At 36.0% G+C, this 12,341-nt stretch overlaps 1 protein-coding gene across 1 annotated transcript in view; it reads right to left on the bottom strand.

Annotated features, from left to right (window-relative positions):
* The window catches only part of crp (transcription factor cropped), a 157,005-nt gene extending 145,937 nt beyond the window's left edge, over window positions 1–11,068 (bottom strand). Inside the window, exon 1 of the mRNA XM_023158270.2 lies at window positions 10,593–11,068. Coding sequence (XP_023014038.2) covers window positions 10,593–10,672 — 80 coding nt within the window. The 5' untranslated portion in view covers window positions 10,673–11,068. The remainder of the gene's footprint in view (window positions 1–10,592) is intronic.
* Window positions 11,069–12,341: the final 1,273 nt, after the last annotated feature.

The following is a 12,341-nucleotide window of genomic DNA, read 5'->3' as shown; positions in this document are numbered from 1 at the left end:
TGGTTAAACATGGACCATACAAAACATCAGCATAATTGAATATAGATAAAACTAATGATTCGCACAAATTCGCCTTCACCTTCATGGGTTGGAAATTTCGGTGTCCATATATAATTTTGAGTGAATAATATGCACGCCGAATAAACTGATTAACCTGGCTTTCGAATGTCAAGTCCTTATCTGAAATGATGTCCAGGCTTTTGGCTTCTGGGACAACCCCAAGTACATGATCATTTACTACCTACTACTTTCACAGATTTGCAAATATCATTTCTAGGGCCTTTTGGTCCGAAAACAATAACATTGGATTTACTACAATTTATATTTAAGCAGTGGTCAGAAGCATTTTTCACAAATAATTTTAAGTGACTATTGATTTGAGTACACGCAATATCTATCATTTCAGGTGAGAAGCTATAATACAACTGGGTATCGTCTGCATACAAATGTATATTACAAAATTTTAAACATTTTGCAAGTTGAGATGTGTAGATAGCAAACAAAAGGGGTCCCAAAATAGAGCCCTGTGGCACTCAACATGTCAACTTCAAATATTGTGAGCTGTTTCCTTCTATGGTAACCTTTTGTTGACGGTTGGTGAGATACGATCTGATTAGTGATATAGCATTTTTAGAGAGTCCTATATAGCCAAGAATTAATAACATTAAATCGAAGTTAATAGTATCGAAAGCTCTACTGAAATCAAGAAGTACCAATACTGTATTATTTTTTTCGTCCCGTGCTCTTATAATATCGTCCACTATATGCAACAAAGCAGTTGTACAACTATGTCCTTTACGAAATCCGTATTGAGTTATAAAAACAAATGAAGAGAATGATGATTTAGCAAGAACGTGTGAAATTCTTTCCGATTCCTAGTCCTTACTGGTCCCGCAGAGGATTACAAACAATAAATAATGCCACAGACGGAAATTCTGTTGTTGAAACTGACTAATAACACCGTTTCTTACAAGGCAAACAATTCGTTTGTTGCCACCCGACATGTTAATGACCGACTAACTCCCAGATAATGCTCGAATGCTAATGGACGTAATACTCTAAGTGTGTTTCCGATACGCGCGTCGCAGATAACAATGCGATTGTTTGCGAAATAGAATTCTTCCATTAAATTCACCTGCTGGAAAGGACATTTACATGTTTTCGTGATGACCTCTTGAGTCAGACAGATAATACACATTTTTATACAGTGTATTCCGATTAAACCCGGCCATCCCGAATTGGTCATTTGTAATTAATACAGATACGAGTAACACACTGTCTAGTGACATTATTATGAAAATATTATGGAAGCGTATCAGCTGTTAATGAAAATGTGACAAATCAGGTGATTAAGTAATGTGGTCCTTCGAGCCGGATCTCCTCTGATAATATTATTGATAATAACCACCGGGAGACCGAAACTTCCTGAAACCGTAGATGTCTTTCACATCAATTTTCTCCCGTTCAGGTCCTCCGACAACGTAACCTCAAAAATTTGTTTCTCCATCTACGACGCCTAGCTGCGACTATCGTACCGCCATTCTATTTTTAAAAATCACGGATCGGTGCAATGTAACCGGCGAAGCAAGCAGTAGGCAATAATACAATGAATCACTACTGGCGCGAAACATAGCGGACGGACGAAGAGAAAAAAATCGGTGAGTATGTGTGCATATAAATAAACACAATCACCTTCAACGGCCTTCCGCTAATGATCGGTTAGCTGAACGAATAAATAGACACATTATTGCAAACAATTTCTATAGTGTAATTATTGTTGTGCGGTTGACGTTTCACTATACTTGCGAATATTTACGATGTGCGCTAAAAAATTTTGATTTCGCAAAACCACTTTGAATGAATTATATCTGCCAGCGAGTTAAACTAATCTTTCGTGTTTCAGTTGACAGCTACCCCACATCACAGTATTTCATATATTTGCTTACAAATATTACTACCGATTACTGATTAGTCCAAAAACCTACAAAATTACAACTTTTACGTAACAGAATCAAAAAAAACTTGAAGTTTGACACATAATACTTCCCCTTGACATTTGCAACGCTGCTATTTTGTCTATTACACTTACTACGTGATAGCTGTCAGCCATTAAAACAACTAATAGACGCATGCGCCAAAAACAATTACAATATACGTATGCGCCAAAATCCATTACGACAGACGTATGCGTCATAATCAATTACGACAGACGTATGCGCCAAAATCAATTATAACAGGCGTATGCGCCAAACCATTATGATAGTGAAGCGTATGTTTCAAATTGAAAAGGCATGATTTTGGATGAGAGGCAGAAAAGCAATGGAATTTCAATAAGGAGTTCCAAAGAGTACATAGATGGCAAACATATTCAGTTGGGCAACTTAAACAGTAAGAAAACTTAAAAACCTGAAACGAAAACAAATTTGGACAGCTCTGATAAAGGGACACTTCGTTAAAACCTCTTAAAACACTTGTCTTCAGTCTCTAACAGAGAATACATTTTCTTTAGGAAATGAAGAGAGGTGAAGAGACGTGGCAAGAAGAGAAGATGAGGGAAGGGACGAGGGGTGGGGAGATAATTTAATGGATAGATAGAGTCACAGAAGTAACCTAACTCATTAAATTAAAAAAAATTGGGACCGCCAGCAGAACCTTATTAGATTAATAAATTATTATTATTTAAATTTGGGACAGTATTAAATGGTAAAAATTAGGTTAAGTAACTTGAAATTAATATACTAAAACACCACAGCATTAACTTCATTCTTTGTTTGAAGGTGGTTGAGATTAACTTTCTTCATGAAAGAAACCTTCAAACATCTACGTGTCATATGGTATGTCAGGTATGTGCCAAAACCAATTTGTAAATTGAACTGATAAAACCGAGGGACCCCATCAATTGGATTAGTCATTTCCAAATTATTTCCCACGTCGTAAAGATGAAATCATCACTTGGCAAATAGTAAATATTGGGTTAATTATCCGGACTCCCATAAATTTCTGTCAAAATTTAGAACAGGTAGTGCTAATAATTTCAAGTGGAAGAATTCAGAGTTGTCACTTGACTTTTATAATTTATAATATAAACTAGTCCTATTCTTAAAATTATGCTATGCGATTAAGAATCCATATCTTATGTAGCGATGATGAAAATGAAAAGATAAATAGATGAATACTATCTCGATAATTTCCAATTTGATTTCAGTTCAAGATCCTCTAGTATAGAGCTGTTTCGGCCTGTTGGGCATCATCAGCACCGAGCAGGCGGTCCTCGATTGGAGACAAACTATGAAATACCAGGACAAGTACTCCATGAAAATCACGAGACAAAACCCCCTATCCCTATTGAGTTTCACACCAAAAGGTGGTTGAATTTGAAATTTTATGCCAACGAATCCCTCAGTTTTTTGCAAATAAAACAATTATCAACAAATGATGTTCATTCATCTCCATATGAGTAATTGGATATAATATGAAAGTACTGTCTCAAATGCCATTTTGCAACCTTCCTTCACAATAAACAATCACATTGGTGCTATTTGGCCTAGTTCTACTTGGATAGGCGTTATTTATTAACAAACCGGTAATATTTTTAGAGTCTAACAAGTAAATGAAGAAGGTGATCCATTGACAATCACGTTAACAGCTCTGCAGTATCAGTATACGCAATACATTATATGTCTAATGCGTGGACGCCACTGATTAGAGGGGTAATGATGGATAAATTTCAATATCTCGTATTGAAAAATCATTCACTTAATATGAAACATGTCATGAGTAGCTTTTTATTAAAACGCTTTTATTAGCTTCACCTGTATGTATGTATGCATGTATGATTGTTTGTATGCATGTTTGTGTGTAACTCTCAAGCTCGGGATCTGTATTTGACAGAACATTATTGCTTGATCTATTCGCGGGTAGATGCCGCTGTAGGTAACCTCCTAGATATAATTCGAACTCACTTAACATGTATTTATTCATTTGACAAAAGTATTTTTATTATTAACACGCGCGCCTGCTGCCTTATTTGTAACCCTCCTTTGCGCGCCTGCTATCTTCCTTGGGCTTGGTAGCTGATTTTCAGACTCCCTCTCCGGAATCGGAAAATATCAATGGTCATTTTTCTAAACAATATACGGCTCGATTGATCCCAAAGTTTAGATAAAATAAATCTAGTTTAAAAAGTCTATAACATTCTATAAGTCTATAACGGTTTTATAACATACGAAACTAAAAAATGAAAAATAAATATAGTTCAACAAACTAAAAAACACGTTTTTAAAGAACATCGAACTAAAAAGTTAAAAATATTTTTTTTAAATTAGCCTGAAACAATAATACTAGTATTTTTCGTTCCTTATTGTTTTAAGCTTATTTAAAAAAAATATTTTCAACTTTTTAGTTCGATGTTTTTTAAAAGCGGGTTTTTCAAACTATATTTATTTACAACTGGCTCACCGTAATGTTCTAAATTGGTTCCACTTGCACTTTACTGCTACTAAACCACTAATTCCAATCACCTTGTATGATTCGTAAATTGTTGATTTTTCATGCCACCTTCTTCAATCGTTCATCGGACTGAATTTTTTTGTATCTGTATAGGAAACACTCTGTATACGTTACTTTATTATTGTCGTTGAAGTTTCCCACCCTAATCCTCAGTGAATAACATGTTCGATAAAGTATTTTTTCTGGCAAGCTTCCAAACAGCTAATCCTACATTCTCACATCGGAATTGAACCCAACTCGATACCTGAGCGTATTTATTTTGAAAGTTTCATGTCGAACATGTGCTGTTTTCACAAAGCCCGTCAACTATTATTCAACGAAACGGCATTACTTGTTCCATATTTCATTGTTACGCGTTCAACAATCCCTAACTCAGGTATAATGTACTGGGAATTCGTTAAGTTATCATTGTGTGGCCATAATTCACAGAAACAGCGTCCTTTAATGTAGTGTTACACTTCAAAACTTGTATTGACCTGTATGGAAAATTCTACCTGCGAATTTTCGAATGTAATACCACAAGATCTCGAAATCTTATCGATAAATTTCCATCCAAATTACAATAAACCTTGGTACGTTTGAAATAAATTTTATCTAGATCTGCCATCTTATGTAGCTGTCAAGTATTCAAAAAGGTACAATTTATACTTTATTTTATCATAATTTTTTTTGCATCTTTGGATTTCATACCTTTGTTCCAATTGACCACCGTCGACCGCATATGTAATTTCATTTGAATGATGTCATCTGGCGGCGAACTGAAAGAGTCTGCAGGGTAGATCCCCGGTTTGAAGTTTGGAGAAATATTGCTATGGATCGCTGGTTTATCAGTTGCGATCTCGTCCAAAAATTGAAGACAGAATATAGACTGACCATCGTGGGTACAATAAAGAGCAATAAAAGAGAACTGCCGCAAATTTCAACACATACTAAAGATCGTCCTGTTATCTCCTTCATTTTTGGGTTTGGTGTTCATATGATGGCATCTTCTTATGTGCCCAGAAAGAGAAAGAAGGTGCTGATGATATCTTCGTTGCACAACAGTGATACAGACGATCCAATAACTGGTAAACCAGAAGTTATTTTATTTTATAATACTACTGAATGTAGAGTCGACATTATGGATAAAATTAGCTGCAGTTATAATGTGCAAGGAATACGAAACGATGGCCTTTAGTTGTGTTTTACGGTATTTTGAACATTGCTAGCATAAATGCATTCATAATTACCAGACACAACGACCCGAATCAGAATCATAGTAAACAGAGAAGATTATTTATCAAGAATTTGGGTTTGGAAAAAGAAGTTGCAGTCCAGAGCTACTATGTCAGGTTTTCATTCCTACATCCGAAATACAATAGCTAAACATACTGGAATCGACACTGAAGAAAAACCTGACCATCTTCCCAATAAAAGAGACCACTGCAAGTATTGTGAAAAGAAAAAACACTCGTTATTTTTGTTAATTTTGTAAAGCTTGGCTCTGTATGAGTCACATAATATTAAGTTGTAGAGAATGTGTTCATCACCGATCCTGAGTCCGGTACTGTCAATTCACGTCAATGCAGTTTCTGCAGTGGCGCAGTAATTTTCAATTTTTTATTAAAAATTTGTTTTTTGTTCGTTACTTTTTTTATAATGGCTGATTCTAATGATGAAGCCAAAAAGCATGGTTTTTGCATTTGACGGTTTTTGTGTGTTTCTTATCAAAAGTAAATATATTGGAGTGTTGAGCGACAAATTTTTCATTGTCAGTTATTGCATCCAATTTCTTTAATTTATTAAGCCTGTGTTAAGACCCGCGCAGACTTTGAGAATAGCTATTGAAGTTCGCAAATTTTTTTATTTGTGGATTTTTTGACACAGCCGCTGAGCCTCTAGCATGGCTACATCGCTAATCCGGCACTGGGATAGAGACGTGCAGTTATCCAAAGCATTTCCTTCATGTCGGGCGATATAAGTATGGGCGGTTCCGGCGATTGGTTAGAGGCATCTTGCGAATGACGGAACATTCAGATGTTTGAAATTCTTCGATTTTATCGCGGACAATAATGATTATCACTGAATGGAGTATCATTTCTACGAGTGAGTTTATTGTCGCAATGAAACAATCGAGATTATTACGGAGAGCCGTTAACATTCCTCAGGAGTTATGGAATAAGAAATGATAATTCGAGAAATTGCGAAGCTGAGAAATTTATTAATAAACTGTGAAATTGCCTGTGGAATTCACTCTTAACGCGATAACACTGCAAAAAACAACACAAGACACAATATTGAAAGCACTGATTGAAGAAATATAATATGGGAGAATAACCATTTCTCAATATACGAGGTGTGTTCAGAAAATAATGGAAATTTTTCGTTTTCTGAAAAAAATTGTTTATTGCACTGTTGTCAACTATCCTACTGAAACGACTACCCCTTAAGGTTATCTTTATTTTTTGTAATTGGAAAAAGTCACACAGAGCCATGTCTGGCAAATATGGAGGCTACGGCATCGTTACAGTACTGTTTTGGCCAAAAATTCACGAGCAAACAATGAAATGTGAGCAGGTATCGTGGTGCAAATGCCATGAATTGTTTTTCACAAATCCAGACGTTTTTCTTGGACTGCGTCAAGCAAACGACGCTGAACTTGTGCAAGAGTTAATGATGCACCATGCCAATAAAAGAACACAGTGAGCATAACCTTCACGCCTGACCGTACTTGTCAAGCCTTTTTCGGTCTTGGCGAGCCAGAATGCCTCTACTGGGACGATTGAACCTTAGTTTCAACGTCATATCCCCAAACCTCGCCATAAATACATGTCTGTCACCTGTTATATTTTCGTTCAATATATAGTACAGTACTTTATGGTACTTTTGGAAGTTTTGCAAATGCAGGTAGGATGCAAAATGGCCTCAAATTATATGGATTAGGTATTTTACAGCTACCAGAAAATACTCCTTGTCTTAAATCACCATCGCAAATTTTCCTCACTACATCAATACAGAGCCAGAGTATTAGAATTATTATCTCTTTCAAGTTGATTTCATCAACACCCTAAGCATATGACCTGAAGTTTTTCAGGCAGGTACAAATTACCTGAAATTTGAGAGAAGCAAGAAGTAGGTCATTATGCATGAAATAACCAATTAATTCTATATTTACATTGGAATTACCAACAACATTCAGAAATTAATCATAGATTTCATGAGGTTTTAAAAATTCTTCGACTGTTCATTAATTCGCACAAACACCCCATTTTTTAATTTTGTTCAGAGTCTTCTGAAGTATTAAAGATGAACATGTATATTCCAACAATTTCTAGAAAAGCTGAAAAAAATAAAAACGACATTTTCATCCCGTATTAACCCCCCAAGATTCCCCACATTTTCCGCCTTGCCGTTGTTTTCCATAGGAACCGCTCTCATTTCGCCCATTCATAATCGCGGTACCATTCGAAAGACGAAACAATCGGCAGTCGAAACGTTCGTCGTGAATGAATGAACTGCAGCTTGTACACACAACGTTTCACCGGATAAAGAGCGTGTGTACGCCTACTCTGCAAAAAAAAACGAATATGCCGAAAGCCGTCTAGAAAGCTACGACAAGGGCGTGAAAGCTGCATTTATACGGCAAAGATCAGGTTCGGTTCTTCGACGCCCACGTGTATGCATGCGGATCTACGAGTAGGCCGGTAGGAAGACTTGAACGTCGCATCTCTGGGCAGATCCAACATTTTGGAAAGTTATCAGTGGATTTTAGCCTATTATTATTGAAAATTCAAAGGAATGGCATTATTGTTGGAAAAATGCTTCTTCGTGCGGTAGCCAAAAGTCGAAAGATGCCAAATCTGGATTGTTTAAAAATCTGTACGTGAGAATTCAAAAAATCCACTACATACAGCCGCTCATTGTCATGACGTTATAAAATTCCTCTATATCGCCGAGCTTTACAAGTGACACCGTGTGGTGTCACTTGTAAAGCTCAAACTCGTCAAATATTGACCCTTTTTCGTTTTTCTCCCAGTTTTTCTCAGTGGCAACGGTTATTAGCCTCGTGTTCTAGTGAGGTAATTTCAATAACTTGTCGAGCCACCTAAGAACTCCATAGCTATTCGCAGTTCTGTCAAACATGTAACTAGGCAGATAATATTAACTAAAAAAATATTTTTGCACCACCACTTGCGTCAACTCCCCTCTTGTTTTTCTCGTTTAAAAGTAGGAATTAAAAATGATAACTTTGTGTACTGTTATTATTTCCTTATAGCTTGATAATAATGCATTTATTTGTTTAGCTTTGATTCACTTTAAGGCTCTATTCAGTTATTGTTATATTAGGGTTCCTATTCAAATGCCTATCTGTTTCAAAAGATATTCAGTTTGTCGAACCCTTTTCCCCAAAAAATAATTTTGTACGTTCAATCGTATATATTTTCAAAACCCCTCTACCGAAATAACGATTTTAATCGATGGATTCGTATTGTCTCAACAAGGTCCACAAACACCATATAGAACATTATTTGCAGTCGGCACTGAAACCAACCGTGCTACAAATTACAATCACCAGTTTTAGTTCACTACGACGCGGCGTTTCAGACAAGCATCCAACGCACGCTAGATTATACACCCAATCGATGATTCATGGTTGAATGAAATATATGGAATTTAGGCCGTCCCGTCCTTATCCGTCAGCTGTTTGCTTCGATAGTTACAAACTACGAAAACAGACGAAATTCAATACTTCGTCAATTCGAGAGAGGCCCGAGTAGGAAGAGGGTGAATTGGGGTTAGGGGTGGTTATAAATAATGCGGGTAGGGTGATGTCCTACGTGACCTGCATGAAGGCCACGTACGACTGCGTTAAATGTATCTTATTTATACTCGAGATGAACAAAAATATTGCTGAGTATGCTTAAATTGAATTTTAAATTTCCGACGATTTTATTAAATAAAACACACCACATACAACAAACTCGGGAGAGCAGGTCTACAATTTCAAAGTTGAAAGAATTCACTCAAGAAACATTTGAACGTGACTGGACTACTGAATTGTTGAATCAAAAATGCATTTCATACAAAATTACATTTAAAATAAATATTGTCTGAATGTTATTTGTGGAGGTACAATACATAGGTATTGTATGTCAAGATACACCCGAGATTTATGGGTTTTCATCCCCTGAAATACAAAAAATGTTCGAAAAAAATCAAATATGAATATCTAGTTCAATTTAGAATGACTTTGAGTTGCCTTTTTACCGTTGTGTGTGTGCAAATCCATGGTTTACGAAATTTTGCTAAGCAAAGTGTATAGTAATTTACGGATATCCCAAGAGCGTCTATAAAATTTTGTAAATTATGGAACTGTACGTGCCTTTCAAAAATTCAACCTTTCACGACAACAAAAAAAACTGTAAAATTTAACCAAAAAACTAGTTTTCGTTGCTGATAAATAGGTAATGAGTAGCTATACAAAAATTGGAAAAAATGTATAAATATGGTTTTCCTTTCCTTTGAATTCAGTATATTTCAAATGCAATTTCCTGAATTTTTATTTTATTCAAGTTTTATTTTATTATTTGAAAAACTACATTACCAAATATAAACCTTCTAAAAAAAAGTTAGGTCCGTCCATGGACCCACTAAAATAACAAAAGTTGATTTTGATCTAGTTCCGATTTTGCAATGTTTACATATCAAAAACAAAATCACTAATTATTTATGAGAACGGCTTTGAACTCGGTACACATTTCATTGCCAAGTGAATTTGCCAAAATGAAAGCGATAATAAATCAAACTAAAAATGAATTCGAGATGCATTTATCAGCTGCTGCAAATATCAAATCGTCACGTTCAGTCAGCACGTTATTTTTCATCTGCATCCGCACAAGGGTTCAATATTCGAACACTACGAGATATGAAATTCGAATACACCGGTAATACTGCCATCAAGCATGTAATGTTAGTAAAAAAATTCAGCGGAGTGTAATCTCGTTTTAGGCAACCTCGTGTAAATTCGGAAGTGACAGTCACTGGTCCAACACAAACGTCAAAATCATGTGTACAAACGCGCAGATAAAATTCGGAATTCTCACCTGGCCAAATTCTCCAAAATGTCCTTCTTGTCGTCGGCACTCTCCTCGAACACTTTCTCTTCTTTCACGTGAAAAGACATAATTTCCACTTATCGAACAGTCCGTATCACTGACAATTAAAATGTAAACTTATTAAATCACTATTCACTTATAGTACGCTGGAGCGCGGGACAACCAGCATACGCTACGCCTCACAGCAGTTTTCTGGTAGCGGCGTTTGGCGGGAAACAGCTGAGGCCAGGTCGACGCCAATGTAATATTCCTACGCGGTAGCATCGAATCTCTCGATGCGAAAATCGGAGAGAATCGAAAGAAAATTCGTTGTCGTTTATTGGTATCGACTAGTCAAACATAAAACCTGTCATTATTTATCAAAGTTAATGGTATTTTGAAAGTTATTCGCGATTACATGTGGGATCTATTTACGTCGCGGATGGAACAATTACGGAGAGTCGCTCATCGTCTGCCAGCTGGCGGCGTGGCCCCTCCCGTTGACTATAGACCTAAGCCTACTACGTTCGTCCTTCCCGCCAACTACCGCGCGCTCCTAGTATGAATGCTTGCAGAGTTGTTCTGTACTCGTATTCTACGTTCGCACTCTTTTCAGACATTAGTGTGCAACAAAATTCGTACTGGAGTTTCTTGCCGATTGGCTTGTTGATATTACTAGAAATATGTATACAGATATTTGTTTTTTTTTTCATAGAATTCAGAATTCAACTGGGATTATCGACGTAACTTTCTAACTCAGAAGGCTTTGAAAACTGGATGTTCAGTAATGAATCCCTGGAGATTGTGGGACGGAAACGAAAAATGCAATATTACTCTTATAGAGGGGGATGTTGACTAATTGAATTTACCTTTTGTTGGCGTATTCCAGTGGCGCCGGACATCATGGGAAGAAAATAATTTTTTTTTATCTCTGCAAACTACTTCGCTGAAGGGCCATATTTTTTTATCATTCGTATCTTGAAAATTACGACTTTGAAACTCGAAATTTCGACTTTAAAATCGAAATTAAAGTCTAAGTTTTGAGTTCAGAGACGTATTTTCAAAATAACGAGATTAAAGTCGTAATTTCAAAATTACGAGATTGAAGTCGAAATTTCGAGTTTAAAGTTGTAGTTTCCAAGAAACAAGGAATAAAAATATCTGACCCTTCTTGCGCTTCCGCAGATATCACTGAAATTATTTTACTTACCTGGTCCATGTTGTGAAAAATAATTTTCACAGTTGAACCTATTTGGTAGGTAGTTCCAATCGTCTAGATAATTTGCCTTTGCCGGGCAAAAATAAAATAGCTAATAGTTTTTTTGATACCTGATACTTGTATTTTCCTTTTGAATGTTATATGCAAACACTGTGCTGTGTGTGCGTTCCCAAAGTATAGTCATCTAATTTGACCTCTTGTCAAAACTATTTGAAAGTTGCATACTAAAAGAGTTATAGCTACTTTATTGTCATTATTATTTCACATGTGTACATACTCCTCGTATGTTAGTATTGTGAAAACTACTTCATCGTTTGCAGAAACACAAAGTAAGCAGAAAAATAAAATCATTTTGAAGGACTGATACAAATAGTCTTTAACAAAACACGCACTAAAAAGCATGTAATAATACAAAAAGTTTGCCATACCTTAGATAAGTGATATCAGCAATAACCAAAAAAGTTTTTACACGGCAGTGCTTGGAAATATCCAAAAATGTGTGTAATAACATATTTATTTTTTGAAAATATTACTCTATT

This window comes from Leptinotarsa decemlineata, unplaced genomic scaffold (assembly GCF_025532065.1).
Source record: "Leptinotarsa decemlineata unplaced genomic scaffold, Ldec_3_MD MMD2_tig00026328_RagTag_RagTag, whole genome shotgun sequence".
NCBI classification, from domain to species: Eukaryota; Metazoa; Arthropoda; class Insecta; order Coleoptera; family Chrysomelidae; genus Leptinotarsa; species Leptinotarsa decemlineata.
This window is presented reverse-complemented; position numbering and strand designations above follow the sequence as displayed.